This window comes from Rhinolophus hipposideros, assembly GCF_964194185.1.
Source record: "Rhinolophus hipposideros genome assembly, chromosome: 6".
In the NCBI taxonomy this organism is placed as follows: Eukaryota; Metazoa; Chordata; class Mammalia; order Chiroptera; family Rhinolophidae; genus Rhinolophus; species Rhinolophus hipposideros.
In genome coordinates, this window is record NC_138052.1 from 71,213,479 (window position 1) to 71,236,715 (window position 23,237).

The 23,237-nt window shown below is 40.4% G+C and overlaps 1 protein-coding gene across 15 annotated transcripts in view; it reads left to right on the forward strand.

Annotated features, from left to right (window-relative positions):
• CFLAR (CASP8 and FADD like apoptosis regulator) overlaps positions 1-23,237 on the forward strand; it is a 36,900-nt gene that overhangs the window by 12,329 nt on the left and 1,334 nt on the right. For 6 of the 15 annotated variants that reach the window (XM_081050810.1, XM_081050811.1, XM_081050808.1 and 3 more), the window contains exons 3-10: positions 1,413-1,518; positions 3,475-3,610; positions 4,502-4,587; positions 7,765-7,822; positions 10,501-10,550; positions 11,249-11,330; positions 20,368-20,878; positions 22,429-22,509. In XM_081050810.1, coding sequence (XP_080906936.1) covers positions 1,413-1,518; positions 3,475-3,610; positions 4,502-4,587; positions 7,765-7,822; positions 10,501-10,550; positions 11,249-11,330; positions 20,368-20,878; positions 22,429-22,509 — 1,110 coding nt within the window. Of the gene's footprint in view, positions 1-1,412; positions 1,519-3,474; positions 3,611-4,501; positions 7,099-7,364; positions 7,823-10,500; positions 10,551-11,248; positions 11,331-20,367; positions 20,879-22,428; positions 22,510-23,237 lie in introns of those variants that run through there. The other 9 variants (XM_081050802.1, XM_081050812.1, XM_081050813.1 and 6 more) reach the window with 3 other exon arrangements.

The window sequence follows — 23,237 nt, forward strand, 5'->3', positions numbered from 1 at the left end:
CACAGAAATCACCAGAAAGGCTTTTTCCGGGGAATCGAAGACTACTTGTAATCTTAAATTAGCAGTTCCTTTTCTCCAGACGACCAGCCTTTAGTTATATCAATAATTATATTTGGAGAGGATGTGTATTATTAAAAACTGTGTTGAAGAGAGTTGAAAGCAGTGTGGGCCTTGGCAAGTGCCTGAGACTTGAGGTCTGAAGGCCTGTTTCAAGCCTCAGAACTGTCACTTATAGGCTTTGTAGGCTGAGCCAGCCACTAACATTGATTGAACCTTCATTTTCCTACTTGTGAAGCTAAGAATAATAATACCCGAGCTCACAAGTTTGTTTGTGAGGATCAATTGTGCTAATTTAAGTAATTGTGCTAATTGAACATATGAAGTACTTTTTAAAACTGTGAAGCACTCTACAAATGTAATTGTATTGTTACTGATCTTCTACCTCTCCGGAGCACCATTATATAACATCAGTAATCTTAAAACATTTTGGAGAGGCACGACTGGGTTTTTATGAATAGGTTAGGGCACTTTCTCCATCTCCTGTTCCCTATCTATGGTAAGTGGAGGCAGTTTCTCAGGGCCTCTGAGCAGAAAGGCCTTGCAGTGGGAGGGGAGTGGTAGATTATTCACCTGTTCAGTGGGCTTTTTTGTGGGTTGGCACATGCCGGTGTTTGGGGAGCGCTAGAGCAAAATGAATGAAGACTCTTTCATCCTCAAGACTCCATGAGAGTCTGATTGGGAAAATGGCCCTCTAAGCAGTGATGACAATGTCAAGGTAATAATGCTCACCTTATTATGTCCCGGGAGCTCCGCTAAAGCGTGATGATAGCTCCAACTGGAGCAGAGGTGACTGAGTCAGGAGGGGCTTTTTAGACCAAGACATCTATGGTCACAGTCCCCAAGCTCTAGATGCCTTTTACCCTTTGAGTTCTCGAGCTGGCTGGGATATCCAGGGTGTTACTTTGCTTTAGAATCTTGTGACTCAAAGTATCAGCATCAGATCAGCATGACTTGGGAGCTTGTTAAACAGAGAAGACAAGATCACTTTGAATTCTATTTCTGTCTTCATCTTAGTCATTCATGTTCTTCACTTATTTCTTTGTAACTTCTGGGGACGCTAGGGGATTCTTTAGGGAAGTTTTTATTCTCTTGAGTTGTTTTCAGAGCAGTTAGTTGGAAAGAGAGGTACCATTTCCTGTTGAAAACTGGGGAAAAGATGAGTTTCCTCTTTGAGTTCCTCTTAAGAGCTCTTCCTGGGGTGATCTAGGCTTTCTGTCTTGTGATGGGGCACACTGAGATGGGGGTAAGAACTACTCTTTTAACCAGTTATTGGCACAAAGGAGGCATAGACTCTCGGTATTCTCACTGGGACTAGTATCTGAATTTACTAAAGCAACTTGTCTGTTTTACAGGGTACTGATGACCGAGATTGGTGAAGATTTGGATAAAACTGATATGTCCTCATTACTTTTTCTCATGAGGGATTATATGGGCCGAGGCAAGATAGCCAAGGATAAGGTGAGTTCTCTTTGTCTTGGTTCATGATCCTAAGAACATATCAGAAGTTGGAAAATGCTTTATGGTGTGAAGAGAGGGAAGCAAGCACTTGATCAGGGGGACCCTGTGGGGACAGAGCCATGAGTGCATTTTCCAGGCTCTAGGCCTCACGTGGAAAGGTGCTGGCTCAGGTAGTAAATGGCCATCAACCGTGATTGGCTGGTCATCCGCTGTAGCTAGTTGGCCGTCAGCTGTAACCAGTGAGCCATTGGCCACTAATATAACTGCTGTGGCTACGCTAGCAGAAAATGGGGGCTAGCAAGAAGATGATGGCTGAGCTAGCAAGTGGCTGAGTGTGGATTGCGGATAGTGTGGCTCCTGCTTCCTGTTTCTCCAGCCCAGCCGCCAGCGAGAATATAGTGGTGTGACTCCCTTACCTATGGCTCCGTGGGTGTTCCTTTTTGGCCTAGCCACATCCTGCGTTCTTATGTGTGTAGCGGGGCCAGAGACTCCGCATGCCACCCTGCATGACAGACCTGCTGGGGATGAAGGTGGGAACTGAGAAGAGTGTGGATTTTTAAAATAATAATATTGATGGGAAGAAAATTGATTTATGAATTGAGAGGAAATGCAGTGATATCTTCTCGTGTGGCCCAGGGTGTTTCTTTCATCCATGTATTTTTTTCCTTTGTTTTTGTAAAATTCATAGACCTGGTTTACACATCAGTTTTTCTCCCTGGTTTGACAGATTATCTGGGAGGGTTAGGCAGTTCCATCTGCTCGTGCTGAGTAGAAACAGGTGGGAAGTGGTAGTTCGCTCTCATCTTGCTCTCCTTGCTCCTCTCTTTCTCCTTAGCTAGCTCGAGGTCAGTGTGGAGTCATTAGGCTGCATGTGGAGATGGGGTGTGGGGAGGTCCTTGTGATTGATATATCTGGGGAATGGCAGAAGTTGAGATTAGGGGTTGAAAACTAGGTAGGGGTGAAGAAGTCAGGGATGTTGTGATTGCTGGAAAAGTATTTAAATTCCAGCTAACCCTATAGTACTGCTGACCTAAGGACAATCCAGGAAGAGCTCAAGCCTTTAGTATATAGAAATATGTCCTTAAAAGACCTGCCTCTGAGGGCTCAGGTTAAGTCATGGCTTGAGAATTTCCTCGTTTCTCAATGATTGTAGTTTCTGAAATCAGAATACAGGGTGACTGTATTACTCCCACCATCAAATGCAAAATGGGAAGGGAAATGAAAAAATAGAACTTTTTTTTGGTGTCCCCCAATCAATCAATTTCCCCCTCAATCATGTATATAGATTTAAGTATGATTATTATGTTTAAAAGTAAAGATAACATTTCAGTAACCACATGTTAAACAGAAGGTAAATGAAATCAAAAGCAATGCCTCTATCTGAAATATAGTTCTTTCCTGATCTCTAATGTTCAGGGTAATTGACTAGCAAAATGCCCTAACCTTGTAATTTTGCCACCTCATAATCCCGAGTCAGAATGAGTCGGAATGCCCAGCAATGTTTTCGGAACTTCGGAACTGTATCATTGGGATTTTTCTAGTATAAACTTCTCCCCAGCTACCTTCTCTCCTCCTTTTTCAGGAAAGTCCTTGGTTTTTCAGTATAACACCAGCCTGACTTTTTGGAAGAGAATAAACTCAGGAGAATTTTACTGTATTTTTAGGGCCTGCTTTCTCCCCATACTCCTAATGACACAAAATGGCTTAACCTAGGTACAGATTGGCCACCAAAAGACTTACCACTCCCTCTTTGTTGAGTAAAATCCAGGCTTGTAATTTGCTGCTGGCCTTGGAGGGACTATAAAACAGAGAAGTCTGGGTTAGGATCACCGAAGGTCCGAAGGGGCTCCTCCTGTTGCTTTTTCTTGCTGTTATAAATCACACGGCCTGAGGTTTGCATTTGAGATTTAACAGTCAGCCCTACTGACATTTGTTTCTTGTTGGTGGTTCTCTTAGAGCTTCTTGGATCTTGTGATGGAATTGGAGAAACTAAATCTGGTTGCTCCAGATCAACTGGATTTATTAGAAAAATGCCTAAAGAACATCCACAGAATAGACCTGAAGACAAAAATCCAGAAATACAAGCAGTCTGGTAAGCAGAATTTTGGCCTCTCAGTGGCCTAAGGAAAGTACCCTTGTGCATAGTAAGTTTGGTTGGTAAAGATTCATTAGTTGGGTGTGTGGATGGAATGGAACCTGAATGTCCACAGCTCCCACTAGACTGTAATTAGAGATCATATCTCTTTGTATCCTTTATCTCCCAGATCTGCTGACGTCATCACCCCACACACATGACCACAGTGTTGGCCCTTGGCAACATGCCGCTAAGCGGTTCTTAACACTCCCACCTTCACGAAATAGTCTCCACCCCCATTTTCTGCACCAGGTGGAGGTGCTGTGGACATTTAGGGCTTTTGAGTATATGCTGAACCCTGCTGCCTCGTTCCGGTGTTGGTCTGACCACCATCTAACTCTGGGTGGTATCTTATCACAGAGCTTCTATAGCTGACCTGCATGTGTTCTGAGTTTCACAAAATCTTCACATGGAAAAGGGTATCTTTTCTGCTGATAACCCCTCCCTCCGAAAAGGGGACCAGATTCCAACTGGCCTTCCTGCCCTATCATCTTTTAGATTTAGCCTCAGCTTGGGCTCTGTTAGCAGTCCACTGCCACCAGAGTCACAGTGTGAAGGGCATGGCTGAGACCCAGTAATCTACAGACATCTCCGACACTACTGCCCCCACTTCCCCACACAGACACCTAAATGACTCATAAAAGGTCAAGTACAAGAGTAGAATTTTCAGTCCATTCTTAATGATGCTGGTGGAAGAGTCATCTGATTTGGTATTTTTAATTAAGTAAGGTGGTGGGAAAGTTTCGAGCATTTTGAAAGATGATGATTGACTCTGGACTGAGCCATTGTTGAAGATTCATTTGATAATAATTGGGAAATCTTAACTCAGTACCTCTCTTCTTCTTACAGGTCAAGGAACAGGAGCAAGTTATATCAATGCTCTCCAGGCATCTCTCCCAAACTTGAGTCTTAAGGATCCTTCATATAACTTAAGAGTAAGTCTGGAGCAAATGTGTGGAATCCCAGCATGAAATAACTTTGATTCAGAACTTTGATTAAAAATATGCATATTCTCACATACACCTTTTATAATATCTGAAAAAAATTGTAATAGAAATGTGCATTTCTCTTTAAAATATATATAACTTCTTATCATTACAAAGCTAATATGTGTTTATTGAGATAATTTGGAAAATACAGAGAAATGCAAAAGAGGGAAAATAGATCACCTCTACCCTACCTCTCAAAGATAACCATTGTTAATATCTTGTTATATTCCTTTCTAGTCTTTTTTCTTTTTGCATGTGTATTATATGTACAGTTGAACATTTTTTTCATTGTTCATTTGTTCCTTTGAAAATTTAGCATTTTAAATAAAAATTAGGTAAGACATGCCCATGGAAAAAATAATTCAAAATGTACTAAAAGAATTTTTATGAATGTACTAAAAGAATGTACTAAAAGAAGTGTGTTTTCTTCTACGCTACGTCCTTCTCCGAGAGGCAGCCATAATTATTTTCTTCTCTAACCATCCAGAGATAGCCTATGCACATATCATATTTGATTTTTGTTTATTTCTTTTGTACAAATGGTACAAAATGGTACAAATGGTACAAAATGGTACAAATGGTTCTGAGCAAAAATGGTAGCACACTATGCATGCCCATTGTTCTGATCTGAGAATTCTTGGAAATTATTCTGTGTGAATCCAATGAAACTGCCTCCATTTAATCATTGTTTTTAATAGTTGAACATGGTTCTGCTTTCTAGATGTATAACAATATATTTAGCCTTTTCTTGTGTATGTGTATTTAGATTGTTTTCAGTCTTTTGTTATTAAAAATAGTGATAAAATAAATATCTTTGTATTTACCTCTCTGAGCATTTGCTTTTTACAGTGTTTATTAATGATTTCAGCAAAATGTTTTTGTTATCAAGAGATGTTATTAATTAGTGAACATAAATATCACATAATCACTTCTGGTTGCTGTGTTAGTAGATGGTGCAGAGTATCCTCAGAATTATTCTTTGGTTAGTTTTTTTGTCTCGAGAAGGTAATCTTAGTGTAATCTCATCCTTATTGCTGTATAAAGATATGTGGAATTTGTAGTGAGGACTTGGACCACAGTGCAGTTTCATGGTTAAATTATAAACGCTTTCATAAAAGTATGTGATGGAAACATTAACCACCCCTATAATATAGTTTCATGAGGAACCTGAGCTGTAAGAGATACCACTGGGCAATAGAATTTCCGAGCAAAAATGGATGTTAAGGATTACATTGTCCAACCCCCTCATTGAACAGAGGAAACCTTAGTCCTAAAAGAACATTAAGTGTTTGCCACCTCCAACTATCACCAGTCCCTGCTTTTTTCTCTATACCATGGCATGCCATAGCTCAGATATATCTATCATTTTTCATTAAATCAACTGTTTCTTTTGTCCTCCTGAATTTCTGTGATACCAAATCATGAGACAAACTGATTTAGGATAGAGATCCAGATTTTCTGAGCTTTCACTGCTATTGTCTATCCAATATGAATTATACTGCCATTCTTAGTTAATAGCCTGCAATATTTTTACTATTGCCATTCTGTTTTGTTAATGAAAGTAATTGTATTCATTGTCTACGTAACCCGTTGGGAACCCACATGCTCTCTATGTAAACTTCTTACATTTGCTCTATTAATCTGTGCCCCTGATCATTCATTCATTTAGCGGTAAGCAGGCACTGTGGCATATGAATTCAGTGAATTTCTCACAAGATTTAAGAGCCGAATACCTGGGTGTGAACTCGTACAAGGCTGCAAAAGTGCTTAAAAATTAAGGCGCATTAAATGACACGTGACACCAACATATTATAGAAGAAAAAAGTGTATGACTGCAATATGATGCTTTTCAAACCTAGCTTTGATTTAATGTTATATGTCTTTAATACTATGTAAACGTGAATGCATATCCATGTGGGGTTTGACCTTCAATCCAATATCCTCAGCCTGTGGTTAAGTCACTGGTAATTAGTGTTAAAAGCAACTTACGTATTTTCTTTAATTTAGACACACAGACTTAGCTACAGACACAGGTTAATGAACAGTCTACTTCTCTCTTTTGGCTAGGATAGCTTCAGAGGAGAACTGTCATTTGAAAGCTGAGCGTATCAGATGGTTGACAGTATGTGGTATGTGTACCTCTTACACAGGACCTGTCATCTGAGAAGAGAAAGGGTCGGTTCAATCTTTCATTCTCTGATTAATCCATCCCACTGTGGCCCTCAGAAGTGGTAGCTATTACCAAGAATCAAACCCACATGTGGCTTACGTATAGCTAGGCAATTATAGAAAAAAAATAGCTGGACATTTATGAAGCACTTCCGTGTGCTAGGCACTGTGCTGAGTGTTTTGTGTATGTTTAATTTTCCAGATTTTATGAGGTAGGTACTATTATTATCCTCATTTTGAAGATAAAGAAGCAGATATATTGAGGTTAAATAACTTGCTTGAGATAACGTAGCTAGTAAGTGGCAGAATCGGGATTCGTAGCCAGGTTTGTCTGGGCTAGAACTCCCCCTGTTATCCATACATACCGTGTTTCCCCGAAAATAAGACCTCGCCGGACCATCAGCTCTAATGCGTCTTTAGGAGCAAAAATTAGTATAAGACCCGGTCTTATTTTAATATAAGACCAGGTATAATATAGTAATAATATAATATAATACCGGGTCTTATATTAATTTTTGCTCCAAAAGATGCATTAGAGCTGATGGTCTGGCGAGATCTTCTTTTCGGGGAAACATGTTATTATACACTGCCTCTGTGTTAAAGGATCCGGTTGAAGGTCAAGGGCAGGTTCCAACAGCTTGTTCTGTCTTGGAGCTCTTATAGCAGTTCTACTACACCATAACATCTGATTTTATTGAGCTGTTTTGAAACATTCCAATATGCGAGTTTAGCATATTTTCATGTGCATTATATTTTCCGAGTTGCCTTGATTCTTTGTAGAATATAGGATTCACGGAGTTAATGGCTCTTGCTATTCTTTAGATAATTTAGCAGTGGATGTGATATTTTTATTTTTTTCTGGGTAAAAATCCTATTGAGATATTTAAGAGGTGTAATATAATGTGACTCTGAAAAAACTAACAAGAAATGTGACCTTATTCTTTATATTTGAAGCTTCAGAATGGGAGAAGTAAAGAACAAAGTCTCATGGTCAAACAACTTAACATGCAAAGTAAGACCCACTTTTCTTTATGTTTATTCTTTATAAATGCTTGATAATTCCGGTACAAAATGTTGCATTTTTAGAGTTGGCCATTTCCATTAAATACACATTCTAATTAAGCTCTCAAAATAAAAAGCAGTTAAAGTCTTAAAATGTATTCATTGGCATTTCTTGTTATCTATTGAATTCACTTATTTGAATTTAAACACCTCTTACTCCGTCAGCTTCATCATCTTGGCTATATAATTTGTTAAAGGTAATCTTTATAAGAGTTTATTTGAGCCAAACCGAGGACAATGTCAGGAAGCAAGATCTCAAATGCTTCTCTGGCTGCATTTTTAAGAGATGTGACAATCCACCTAAAATGGAACAATAACCAGGCTATGTTAAGCATTAATCTAGCCATGATAATGAGCCATGTTAAACCAAATTATCTAGCAGCAGGAAGAAAGTTTACTAGGATTTTGTTTTATAGCCCATTTAATCAAGTTAGATACTCTACAGATGACATCCCTCCTCCCCTAAAAAGAAAGAAAAAAATACAGTGAAAAACTAGTCATTGCAACCCGTATGATCGCTCCCATTTCTCTTAAAACATCAGCACTTGATCCCCTCATTTTAAAAAAGTTATTTCTTTTTGCTTGTCTTGAGCCCTCCTTGAAGTGAGGCCTGAGACTCAGTCTCACAGTGCAGTGGAGGCAGGGGTTGATAGTCAAGGAAGGAGGGTCAGTCTTACCAAGGAGTTTGGACTTTGTCCCGGGTGCAGTGGGGATTGTAAACATTGTGGGTAGGGCAGTGGCCAGATGGAAGCCTTCTTTATGTGGCAGCCTGTGTGCTATCTGCGTGCACCTGGAGACAGAAGCATTTTGCCCACATGAGCCAGAGGGTGCAGCTCATGTCCTTCCCCACCTAAAATTCCCCTCTCCAGCAAAAGCCATTGAGAAGTGAATTACTCCCTGAAATAATTACTTTCTGACAATCTGTTTTTGAAAGAACACTGGTGAGGCTGTAAAAGCTGTTTAAAGGGAAAATTGGAGAGGAGACCTGGTAGATTTGGATAGGAATGAAAAACAACTGGTGTTCTTTCCATTGTGCTTCCTGATGCAGGTTTTCTTTGATCAGAATCAGACAGGTGAGGTCATTGAGGCTCCACCCCGGTGATCCTTAGTTGAGCCATTATCTGCTGTGGCCTGGACATGGTTTCCAATAAAACAAAGAAAGCATTCTCATCACTAACCTTTAATCTAATAGAAGTTTAAAATAATCAAACCACTTATTCATATTAATTTGGAAATCCCAATAGATTTCTGAATGATGATGATAACTACAGTTTATTAAGCTCTTACTAAATGCTTTAGACTGAGATAGGCATATTACGTAGATTATTTTGTGTTTTTTCATTCTGTTGATCCACGATTACTAAAATACAAAAAGATAGAGTGAAATTTCCCCTTAATTCCAAGTATCAGACATAACCATTAATGTTTGATTTATATACCTCTAGACTCTTAGCGTATAGATGTGTACGTATATGCACACAACTACATATTTTTAAGTACCTTGGATCAATATTATCAGACATATTATTCAGTAATACATTTTCAGTTAATATATCCTGCATATCTTTTCATGTCAGATACATAAAGATCTCTCTTATACTTTTTACCATTGTATAGTATTCCATTACTTGTACATTAATTTATTAACCTGTTTCATGTTGGTAGGCTTTTTAGGTTCTTTCTAGTCTGGGCAGTTATAAACAGTCATTCAGTAGATGTCATCCTTGACATTTTTAAACATTTGCTCTATTATGCCTTAGGATAAACTTCTTGAAGCAGAATGTTGGTTTAAAGGGTGTGTTGAATTGTCCTTTAAAAAGACTGTTTCAACTTACACAGTAGCCTTAGAATTTGAAAGTGCTTATTTCCCCCAAACCATACCAATGCTCTCATTTTCTATGCCTGTCTTTAGACTTCACTTCTCATTTTTGCAGCACTTTCATAAAATAGATGTTGGTATGTTCATCTTAGAGATTTAAAAACAATACCCTGCGACTTCAGGAAGAAACTAGCCCCAAATCACAGAGCTTGTCAGTGATACTGCTAAGGTTTGAGCTAGCCCTTTATGGTTTCAAAACTGGTGGTTTCTCTACCTCCCTGAGCTAATAAAGTCATTTTTATCTAACAAAATGTGCTTCAGGCTCATCTGCTTTGTAAACTCTCCCCTATTTTGCCATTGACATTTTATTTTATGATCTAAGAAAACATGGACATCTGTTCAGTTTCTAAGGCTGTTTTGTTCCCTTGGGCGTTGTCCAGTTTTAGCACATGTACGAAAGCTATTGATATTGTTGGGTGATGAGGTTATTAGATTCTCCCTATCAGGTTAAAAACACACCAGTCACCTGGTCCTCACCTGGAGAAGGGGAAGGGAGAGCCTTCCCTCACTTGCTATTTAAGCAATTTTTCTACATAACTTCTGTTTCGCACAGAGACTTGGGTTTCCTTATCAATTAGGTTTTTCACTGTGAGGTTGGAACCTTGGGGCTGAGTATAGCTGAGGAAGAAGAGATAGGAGGGGGAAGGAAATAGGGAAGAGAACGGTTGTAAAATAAAGAAATTCAGCCAGGATAGGAGTGGGCTTAGTTCTCTTTCAGCTTTGTAAATGATTTCTCTCTCATCCCCCAGGAGAACCAGTGAAGACATCTATTCAAGAATCAGGAACATTTTTGCCTCGGGTACAGAATAAATTATCTGATTTGGTTTTGTATTGTATGCACAATATCTGCGGAGAACACTGACTTGTGTTCTCTGTCCATTAAGAATTTTTTGTAACAACAATAGGATTTTGAGAGTGCTATTCTCATGAGAACTCTTCTAAAGGGGAACCTTGGATAGCAAAGAGTAAGATGAGTAGATTACATTAGCGAATTTCAGAATGCAGGAAAATTCCAAAGTAGCAGTTCTCTTTTCAGCTGAGTGATTACTGAACAAATAAGTAAGCAGTGACACTGAACCTTGACTTGTTCTGGGTTTTTCTTAGGCTGATACCTTTTGTTCATAAGGAGAGGCAATAGAAGGTCTCCTTTTGTACTTGTTTGGAAAGATATCACTTGTATAACCTCAGGTTATCGAAGAAACATGATCCATCTTTTCTCTCTGTGTCAAATTATCTTTATCCTGCAAAGCTAAGACACATGTAAAGAGACTGCAGTTTTCATTAAAATTAAATAAAAACTGAAATAGTTTGTCTTAAGCATATTACCCGCACAGGGAAAAATTTGATATTAGGGAAATATCAGCTGTAATGACTGGTGAGTGACTCACCTGCCAAAGGGATGTTTAAGGAAATCCAAAAGAAAAGATTGGTATATAGGTGGGATCCTGAGGAAACCTCAGTATCCAGAGTCTTTAACAATCCTACTTTCCTTTCCAGCACATGCCAGAAGAGAGATACAGGATGCAGAGCAAGCCCTTAGGAATCTGCCTGATAATTGATTGCATTGGCAATGACGCAGGTAGGTATAGATGCTACAGGTTAACCGATATACCCACAGTGAGACCACGGCCTAGGCAAGCTGTATTCAGAATGATCAATGCTAGCTGCTGGAACAAACCACTGCCAACGTCTGTGGTTTCAAACAATGAAGCGGAATTTCTTACTCAGGTCACAGTCTCCTGTAGATTGGCCTGGGAGAACTTAGTTCCCTGGGGTCATTTAGTGACTCATCATCTGAGATCTTAGAGTTTTTCCCAGGACCCTTTGTACTTGGCTGGTGGATGAAAGAAGTGGAGGATCTCAAAAGGTTTTAGGAATCAGTGGTATGCATCATTTCCACCCACAGTCTGTTGGTCATACATGTGGCCTCACCTAACCACAGTGGACAAATAATTTAGTCTTTGTGTCAGGAGGAAACTGAAAGGGGATTTGGGGAACATGTAGCATCGTGTCTGGCACACAGGCATGATTTGTGCAAGTTGGTGAGCTTTAAGTCTTGTCTTTCCATGCTGGATGCTGTGGCTAGGAGGAGTCCTGGGATCCAGAGGGGCATTTAAAATGGAAGGCTTCCTGGTTTCAATATTTTTAGATGCCTCGTTATTTCTTCCACACGGACTGTGAAAACTTTTCTGGGGAACATTAAAAATATGAGAAAATGTGTTCACTAAAGGCAGTGTGCCACTTAGTTCTGCCACCCTGTAGTTCTGCCAGCCAAAGTTGTTGGCCCGAGTCTGTGCTACTTGTCACCATTGTTTGAATCTGAATTGATTCTTTTGCCCAATTGTTGATGGATGCCTGACTCAAATGGAATCAATCACTGGTGCATCAAAAGAGAATGAGAAGAATCTAGATAAGTGAAATAACATTATATTTAATTATTTATATTCTTTGAGAAGATTGATCAATTTCCAGCTGCCCCAAATTCTCTTAGAATGAGTAAGAGCGATATTTCAGCCTCATTTAAAATGTTACCATGGTGAGATTTATGGGAAGAGAATCTAACAAGTCAAATCAGCAAATATTAGGCTAGATGTCTCAGGATTTCAGATGTCACTTTCCTATATCCTATTTGGGGTTAGATGTTTAGAAATGCTGTCTCCTCAGCTATAGATACGTATCCTTCGTGGTCTAGCCATAGTTCCTCATAAGTATGAGGAAAATATTTTCCCAATGAGTAACTTCCTGCTTTAAAAGAGATTGTGTAATTACATTGTGCTTTCAGTTGTAATCAGTTCTGTTTCATTCATTAGCAATTACCAAGTGTATGTGATACAGGATGTGTATCTGTTGTATGAAGGGAATTATAAAGCCGTGATCTGTTGTGAATTTGTGCCTAAAATCCAGTGTCTGCTTGCTTCCCTTGCTGGGTTATGGGCCTCTCATGGGCAGGGACCAAATGTGTATTTGTATTTTTCTGTATCTCAGGAGCGTGGTCAGAGTTGAGCCCTGGAATACAACTGCATGGGTGTGAATCGTGGCTCTGCCATGACCCAGCTTGTGACATTGGGCAATTTTCCTAGTCTGTCTGTGTCTAAGTTTTCTCTTCTGTAAAATGGGTTATTAACAGGACCTACTTCATAGGGAGATTGGGATATGAATGAATGAGTTCATACTTGTAAAGGGCTCAGAGCAGTGTGTAGCACACTATAAGCATGTGCTAAATGCTAGCTAACATTATTTTTCCATTTTGTTTGTTTAATTTTAGTTGCAAACCACTAAGCTAGAACTTGTATAGCTTTGTGCTTGGTACATAGAGTCTGATCTCAGATAAGTGAGGCACGAGAGAACTGGGGGCCTGAGGCCTGTGCTGGGCTCTGCTGAGTCGGGCAGGTCCCCGCAGGCTGGAGTTAAGTGGAATGGAGGGGATGACCCAAGAGGCAGTCACTTCTGAGGAAAAACCCAAGTGGAAATCTGGACAGACCTACCAGTCATCAGTATGAATGGGCTCGGCAGAGAAATAGATGCTGAGTACAAAGGCTGGGGCAAGGGAGGGCAGGAAATGGCAAGACGTGATAGGAGAGAAAGATAGAAAGGAGGGTAGAATTGGAGTTGGAGCCAGGGGCACCTGTGTCTTTGGCTTGAGATAAGAGCAGGTGTTGGCCTTCGGTGCGTTTGTATGTCTGCTTCCTTGACTCAAGCCCTCCCGGCCTCTGGAAACAAAAGCAATATCTGGGCTTGAGGCCACTTATACACCCCCCTGGGCTCAGGTGGCCAATTGACAGGTAAGAACCAAGACAGCACACATTACTCCCACAGTGTTGTGGCTTTTATCAGCTGAGTGGCCCTGAATCCATTATATGCCCAGCTGAGACTCAGAGCAGCAGGAGAAGGTTAATTAATCTGAAGAGGAAGGCATAGTCTCCTCTTCTCACACACTTTCTCTAGGCCTCCATCTCTTCATTTTCCCAACTCCCCTCCTGGTGATTTTTCACTGAGGACTCCAGGCCTGGACTCCTGATTTTGTTGACAGAAGCTTTAATTAAGTGCAGCACTCTTCTTTTCTTCGTTTCCATCTGAACAGCATGGGGTGATTCATCTAGAGTGATGATGTGGGGTTTCCATTGTCTCTTGCCTAGTTAACTTTGTCATTTGGTTAACGGAACATTTAGGAGGAGTGTAGGAGTTTAGTAATAAACCTTATTGCCAACTGAAATGGGCTCTGAAAAGAAACTGACAGTAATAGAATAAGACTAACTTGGGGGTGGTAGTGATCAGAGTGTAAAATTTATTAACAATCTGTGTGTCAGGTACTTTGCAATTCCTTTACATGGATTCTCACTTAATTTTCATAAATAATACTGTAAGATAGGTACTATTAGCCCCATTCTCAAGGTGAGCAAGTAGAGCACAATGGATTCACTTCCTAACTTTTGTAGTAACTGGATAGAGCTGGGATTTGAAAGCTGGACTCCAAAGCCTTTGCTCTTAGCTACTTTGCTATATAATGTTAGTTCCATGAGGGTGTGGAGCTTGTCCATCTCTTTGACTATGTGTCTTCAGTACCTGGAACAGTGGCTGGCATATAGGAGCCCAGTAAATATTTGGTGGGTGAATGAATGAAGAAGCTCTTCTAGTCCCAGTGTGTTTCTAAAACTATTCTTTTGTATCTGTAGAATTTAGCAGACTCTTTTATACCTATTTTCTGTCCTCCAAAAGAAAAAAGAAATCAAACTTTTATCCAAAGAGTGTGCCAGTCCTCCAAACATTTATAGGTTTATTCTTCCTTTATCCCATAAATGTTTGTTGAGTACCTATTATGTGCAGAGCACCATGCTTGGCCCTGTGTGAAGCAAATATGGAGGCAATGAGGTGGAATCTGTTCTCAGAGCCACATTGTGAACAAAAATACAGCAAGTTTTTTGGTGGCTTGTTCTTGAGAAGCATCCTTCTAGAGGTCAGTACTCTCTTCTTGGAGCAGACATAGAGGCTTAGGGATTTGGGGCTGATTATCTCAGTTTGATAGAATTAAAAAGATAAGTGCTGGTGTTGCCTGTGTCTGACTTTGCAAAGCGAGGCCTGTGCCAGGCCCTGATTCGTGGTGCCCTGATGTAGAGCCGACCTTTGATCTAGTTAGAACTAGACACTTGAATGTCTCTGGTCACAGACAGATGGACCCTGGGCCTTGATCTAAAGGTCGGACTGATTGGTAGGCTCCTGAATGAAAGATGATGTTGTAGATTTTAAGAAAAAAAGCTTGAAGATTTTTCTGTACTTTTAAACCAGGCTAAGACTGATTTCTCCAGCAGATGCTGCACATGTCCCTTGAAAATCTTGAATAAGTAAACCTTCTCTTCTAACAGAGCAACAGAAGTCATGAAAGCCAGTCGTAGTTTGGGGAGATGCTTTGCTAACAGCCCCGTCCTAACTGCATGGCCAGAAAAAAAACCAAACCCTGTCATTTCAGGTAGTTGGTTTGTAAAGAACAGAACTTTACAAAGATAGGGTTGGGTCAGGAGTGGAGTTTCCAGGGTGAGTAGAATGAGAAGTGGGACTTCTGCAGTTCGTTGAAGTTTTACTTTTTATATTCAGCACCCAAGTTTTTCTTCCCCAATTTGCGGGAAAGAACAGACAGTTACTGTGCTACATGGGCCCTTTTTAATTTAGGTTATAGAGACCTCTCTCTGGGTTCTAAGGAGGTAGATTCCATGACAGAGATGCACTACAGGCTCTCTGATTTGTGATTTGAAATGGCTGCCTTTATTTTCTTTAAAATTATTATATTTATAAGCACTCACAATTTGCAAAGTATCTTTTTCAAATTTCAAAATATTTTTGTTTTAGTTTTTAAATTTAATTGTATTATTAGTTTCAAAACAACATAATAATTAGACATTTACACACCTCACAAAGTGATAACTCCCTCAAGTCTACTATACATCTAACACTGTATGTAGCTATTACAATACCATTGACTATATTCCCTATGCTGTACTTGACATCCTGTGACTATACGATATACTATATATGTATATTTAATTATAGTTGACATTCAGTATTATTTTATATTAGTTTTAGGCATACAGCGCAGTGGTTAGGCACTTATACAATCTATGAAGTGATCCCCCCCCATAAGTCCAGCACCCGTCGGTCACCCTACATAATCTTTATAACATTACTGATTATATGGTGTTTTCCCGAAAATAAGACTTAGCTGGACCAATAAGACCAGCTCTAATGCGTCTTTTGGAGCAAAAATTAATATGACCCAGTCTTAATATAAGACCAGATATAATATGATATGATATGATAAATATAATATAATATCGGGTCTTATAAGACCAGGTCTTATGTTAATTTTTGCTCCAAAAGATGCATTAGAGCTGATGGTCCGGCGAGGTCTTATTTTTGGGGAAGCACGGTATTCCCCACACTGTATTTCACATCCCTGTGACTACATTGTGACTACCAATTTGTACTTTCTAATCCCTTCACCTTTCTCACCCATTCTCCGAACACCCTTCCCATCTAGCAATCATCAGTTTGTTCTCTATATCTCCAAGTCTATTTCTGTTTTGTTTGCTCATTTATTCTGTTCATTAGATTCCACATATAAGTGAGATCATATGGTATTTGTCTTTCTGAGTCCTACGTATTTCACTTAACATAATACCCTCTAGGTCCATCCATGTTGGTGCAAACTGTGCAGAGTATCTTGACAGAATCCTTATTGGGTCCTCACAGCCACCTTTTGAAGACCATAGTGTAGGCATTAGTATTAATCCCATTTTATAGGTAAATAAACTAAGGCTGTAACTTGTTCAAAGTCACACTATCACCACCCCTTTGATCCTATAAATTAGACTGGACTATGTCTGTATTCTTGTGGCCCAAGAAAGAAAGTGGCAGTTGCCAGGTAACATCAGTTGCCATGCTACCTCACCATCTGATAGAGAGAAGACGTGATATTAATGAGAAATGTCAGCTGCAATGACTTCAGGCTGTGTCTCTTGAGTGACTCTGTTGCCAGCAGGATATTTAAAGTGCTCCATCTTGGTCTGAGGCCCATCCAGATTTGATGTGTATTTTTGGCAATGGGGGCCTGTATGGTTTCCAGTTTCACTTCCAGTTTTAGCCTTTGTTCTCCTGTTAGGTAAGGACTTCCTGCCTCAGACCTCAGATTCCCACCATGGCCTTCTTAGTCCCTCTGCTTGTGTAAGGTAGTCCTCTCTCAGGACCAGGCAGAGTTCAGACCCTGCAAGTAGGGTGAGGAGGCAAGACTTAAACTCAGATCTTGTGATTCCAAGCCTGGTTCCTCTTTTGCCCTGTACCACGCAGCTGCCTGTTCACTGCCGTGACAGCTGCTGTGACAGCTGCTGTGCCAGTAGGAACCTGTAGGGAGCCCAGATAAAGGAAAGAGATGGGAGGCACAGGACAGCATTTGTCCCTGCATATCAGCACGGAAAGAGAGACTATGGCTTTCTTTCAAAGATTTTGGTAAGGGAGGAAATCTATCAGTGCAGAGAGAGTTTTGAGGGAAGTGAACCATTCTGAGGTAAGTAAACACAGCTTTGAGGCTGGTGTTTCTGTTTGCTTCTGTCCCCTAGAGGAGCGAATACTCCATGATTGGAGACGTGTGATTCCTGAAAGGAAGTGTTTGGAATGAAACAGTAGTGATGGAACGGGGGCCTAGTCCAGATTCTCTGACCGTACAGTCTGGATTTCAATCTGAGCACAGTCCTGGGTAGTGAAGCCTTGGCCACGCGCTCAGAGGTCATGCGGGGGCAGCGCTGCTAGGCCTTTTCTGCTACATTGAGATCCTATGAGGACAAGCAAGTTATTCTATTTAATAGGATATCAGCCACCTGTGTATTATGGTCTTTGTTTCCTGGATAATACTTATTAATCATAGGGTTTTAAGGAGATTGGCAACTTCTTTATATCTCTTCATTATTATGTGATACATAATTCTTTTTTTTTCACCCTTACCTGTGGGTAGGCAGAGGAGAAAAGTACCATATTTTGCCGTGTATAATGCACTCCCATGTATAATGTGCACCCACATTTTTTGCCCAAACTTGCAGGGGAAAAAAATTTTTCATTTTAATTTTTTTCAAATTTTCATTTGTTTACATTTAGGTGCTTGCTTTTTTGTATTATAAAGAAATTTTAGCATTTATTTTTTAACATATTATGGTACAAGAAGTTTTATGTAACAAATAATTACAAAACACAAGAACAGACCCGAGGTACAAGACATTTTATGTACCTGTAACAAATTTAGGATGATATTTATGCATCATAGAAGGCCAAGAACTCTTTGTCATTGCAAATTCGTCATAAGTTTGCATACAGATATTATTACTGATTTCTAGTTACACTTTTAACTCATAAGCACAAATAAAATAATTAAAAACATTTATATAGACATGGGATTACTACTACCCATGTACAGTACGCATCCTTATTTTTCCCTCAAAAATTTGGGCAAAAATGTTCGCATTATACGTGACAAAATAGTTAAGTAGCCTGGCTACAGTCTTAAATCATGGTTATTGTGTTCCCTTTTCCTGACAAGAGAAGTCAAAGGCCTTACCTGGTGAATTATTTATCTAATAATGTGTACAAATCACTCCAAAATTTAGTGGCTCAAAAGAACAATGCTAATATATTTATATCTCTCAAAATTTCTGTGGGTCAGGAATTTGTGAGTGGCTGAGCTGGGCTGTTCTGGCCCAGAGTCTGTCAGGAGGTAGTGGTCAGATGTCAGTTGGGTCATCGGAAAGCTCGAGTGGGATTAGAGGATCTTCTCAGGTGGTTCACTCACTCATGTGGCTGGAAAGTTGGTGGGAGGCCTCCGTTTCTCCTGTGGGCCTCTCCATGCGACTGCCTGCGTATCTTCAGGGCATAGCAGCTGGCTTTCCCCAGAGGGAGCAGTTCAAAAGAGAGAAAGAACCAGGAGGAAACTGTAATCTTTTTGGGATCTAGCTTTGGAAGTCACTTAGTATCCCTTCTGCCACATTCTATTCATTAAAAACGAGTTACCAGGTATGGTCCTCATTCAAGGGGAGGGCATTACTCTATATCTTTTTAAGCGAGGCGTTTTAAAGAACTCGTGGGCATATTTAAAAGTGCCATATCTAGTAGCACGTGGGGCCACAGTCAAACCCAGCTCTTCTGAGTATGAAGTTCTACTTGACCCTATGTGACTGTGCCCGGATACTGTTCACAGGCTGAGGAAATTAAATGCCGAGCACTCAGGCCAGCTCTTATGTATCCAGTGGCTATTATTCCAGCTGTTTGTTTACCCACCGCTGTGTTTCTTTTCCTCCCTTTTATTTTTTGTCTTATTTCCTGCTGAGAAGCTGGAAGAGAAATTTCTTTTTCACTTTTATAATTAGTGGTCGGTAAAGTTTGCAGGGCAAGAAGGTGGAAGCTGTTGGTTGAAGCTGTGAGTCTTTGAATTATTTGTGACAATCCAGACTTTAAATTGTTCCCATTTAGTGTAGAGCATTGAGAATTTATAGTAAACAGTTATGTGGTCTCTTCAGTTATGTATCTCCCTGTGATGCTTTTCTGTGATGCCTAAACTGGTAGAAGGTGGAAGTGACATCTGTTCTAATTATTGCGTGTCATTTGGTTTGGGGCGAATGCAGTGGTAGACTTCTGGAAGACGATACATACCCAGGGGAAGAAGAGAGCACATAGTCATGAGACATGGAAACGAACCCAGAGTGGTTAATGGGCTAATACTTTGGGTGATAACCTAAATTAGAAGATGCTTGTTTAGCCTCTGGGCTTAGGACAAAACAATTTATCTTCCCCTCAAAGGAACTGAATACTGGAGGCATCCCTCAGACAAGAAACAGAAACTTAATGGGTGGCTCAAAAGAATGTAGAAGTTTTGAATAAGGAGGAGAAAGATGTATTTCTTGCTCTGAGAAACAAAACAATTCTGGAGGCTGTGTTTATTTTCCCAATGAAAGCAAACTGAGAAAATAGGACAGAAGTGGACTGGGTAGAGTTTCTATGGTTCCATGGCCATAGAAACTTCTAGAAGATGGACCAAAACAAAACTGTTTTAAAAGGGAATAAGAACTGATTTTTATTGAGTACCAGGAGCTTTATTTGTATTATCTCATTTAGTCCTCACGGCGTTCTCACAGAATGGGTATCATTACTTCTATTTAAAGCTAAGAAGACCCACTTCCTAAAGTTCATGCAGCTCTTAGGTGTGGGAGGGCCAGCAGACTCAAAGTCTTCTTTTTCTACTGCCTTCCAGTGCTTCTGGAGGCAAAGTCAATCCAGGATTCCTGGAAATTAGGAGAAGAATCTTTGGGGGCACTGTAGGGAATTTTGGCCAAGGGTTCCTACTGCTTAGTTGAAAATTACACTGGGAAGCAGGTCATGAGAGGAACTGGAGGACCTAGAAATAGTCACAGCTTATATCTTAGGGGCCCCCATATCATCCCACAGCAGGTGGAGGTGAGGGAACTCACGACCCATGCCACCCTTTCTGCAGCTATTTGGATCTGAGCTCTGCAAATATATATATATATATATATTTCTATGTACTTGTCTGTTATTTTAAGAAAGAGCCTTTTTTTTTCCACCCCCAGAAGTTCTTCAGGACACCTTCACTTCCTTGGGCTATGAAGTCCAGTGTTTCTTGTATCTGAGTATGGACAGTATAATTCAGATTCTTCACCGAGTTGCCCATACGCCTCAACATCAAGACTATGACAGCTTTGTGTGTGTCCTTGTGAGCCGAGGGGGCTCCCAGAGCGTGTTTGGCGTGGATCAGACGCACTCAGGGTTCCCCTTGGATCAGGTCAGGAGGATGTTCATGGGAGATGCATGCCCTTCCCTCTTAGGAAAGCCAAAGCTCTTTTTTATTCAGAACTACATCATGTCAGACAGCCTTCTGGAGGACAGCAGCATCCTGGAGGTGGATGGGCCAGCAGTGAACAATGTGGAATCCAGGGCCAGGCAGCCTGAGCCCTGCACAGTTCATCGAGAAGCTGACTTCCTCTGGAGCCTATGCAAAGCAGACGTGTCTCTGCTGGAGCAGTCCTCCTGCTCACCATCTCTGTACCTGCAGCGCCTCGCCCAGAAACTGAGGCAAGAAAGGTGAGCCACCCAGGCTGTCATCCATCCCTGGACCACTTGTTTATTTTCCTGCTACTGATATGGAGATTACCACTGCTATGTTACATGTCCTTCTTGGCAGGGAGGGTTTGCCTTAGGACAGTGATACGACCCCACACAGTATATGAATGCTTTGTGCTTTAGGAGGTCACTTATTAGTCAGCTTGTAGTTTGGATGTTTTTCTTCAAAATTAAGAAAATGTTCATTGTTTTTATTATAAAAGCAATTCATACTCCTGATATATATATATATACACACATATTATATATATATATCTATGTATATATATAAATGTATATTTATATATGTACATTTATATATATATATATAAACCCAAGAAATATTGATGCTAAAAGCAGAATATAAGAAGCAGTTGTAATTCTACTTATTAGAATCAACCTCTGTTAACCAAATCTCATTGTATTGTCTTCCAGATCTTTGTTGGATACCCAAACAATCATATATTAATATTTTTTAAGCCAAAATGGAATCGTCATCTGCTATTACTTTATAACCTGCTTTTAGTTTGTATAACCGTACATCACATACATTTTTACACATCAGTAGTCATATTTCTACAGCATCGTTTTATCTACAGAGTAACCATAATATGGCTATAGCATAATTTACTTGACCAATCTTCAAGGCATTGGACTGTGTTTTGCTTTCACAAAAAGAAAGTATTCAACATCTTTGTAGCTCAGTATTTGTGGTTATCTGTAATTGTTTTCTTGGGAAAATTCTCAGAAGTGAATTACTGTGTCAAATGACATGTATTTTTAAAGCCCTTCTTAGATTGTCCTCTAGCACAGTTATACCAGCTTTGTTATGAGAGTGCCGTGTCCCCAAGTTCTCAGTGCCACTGCATACTCTTATTTCCCCAACTCTTGACAATTTGATAGGTAAACAATGGTACCTGACTGTTCAGGTCTGCAAGTTATTGGTATGTAGACATTTTGATATTTATTGGCAAAAATGCTTTTCTACGGGAAGCAGTGGTGACCTAGTTTTCATTTAACCTGAATGATGCCACACTTTTCCTCAAATGTAAGATTAGCAGTCTTTTTTTCACTGTCCCCCCAATTATAGTTCCACCTGTGAAATGCATTCTGTTGTAGCTCTGGGGACCCTAGGAATAAATCTCATGGCCTGCAGCCCCCAGACCCCTCATTGGTGGCTCAGCAGTAACGGGAGAGCTAGAGCAGGAGCAACTCCACCTTCCAAGGTGGATACTTCATGGACCAGCAGTATTATTACATGCATCCTGCATCTGCATAGATGATCCAAGTGGGTCGTCATTTGGCTGCTGTGTCTCCAGAGTAAGACTCAATTTCCCCTTGGGGAGAGAAACTGAAGTTAGTGGGCCAGAGTGCAGCCAGCTGATTGGACTCACTAAGCAACTTGTAGAGTATTTAGAAAGGAACAATTTCAAAGCACTTTCATGTCAGTTGGCTTATTTCACCCTAACGATAATCTGTCTCCTCTTTGATATTTGCATGGCATTCATTTTTGCCTTTCTTCTTCCCTCCAGAAGACGCCCACTTCTGGAACTCCACATTGAACTCCATGACAGTGTGTATGACTGGAACAGCAGAGTGTCTCTTAAGGAGAGGTACCACGTCTGGCTACAGCACACTCTGAGAAAGAAACTCATCCTCTCTTGCAAATGAAAAGCAAAAAGGACTGAAGGTCCTTTTTAGCCCTGCATTCTCTATTACTAGCCAGAAAGTAGTTTTCAGGCTAGTGTGTGATGTGGGTGAAGTGAGATCCTTGCCTGTGCTGATATTACCCTCTGTGAGGATGCTTGACAAGAAGGAGTATTTGACGATAGCTTCTGAGGCTATAGTAATCATAACAGCATGGCACCGGCATAAAAACAGACACATAGAAATTGGTTTCTAGGGACCCAGAAAAAAAGGCCAGTGATGCCAATGGTGTCACACTGTGAGGGCAAGAGAGATGCTTTTGTGGGCACTGGGCTTAAGCCAATCCTAAGACACTGGTGACTTCTAAACCCCAGCTTTTCATTGCTATCAGGATTAGGGCTCCTAATGTTTCCCAGACCTGGCTCTCACCTCAGCCAGGCTGGGATTGAGCTTTCAGGTGACTAACAGGGTTGGGAGTAGAGTAACTTAGAACTGACAACGATGGTCCATCGGTATGTGCATAGCTCATTTTTTAGACCCAGTAGTAGGTCCTTACATTAACCCTCTGTTTAATTTCATCTTGTCAGAGTTTGCCAAAGGATGGCACATGGGTTTCATTTGATAGACCGGCCCTGATCAGTGGACCACCATAGAAAGAACGATTCTGTGGCTCAGGGAAACAGCTGCTTGGGGA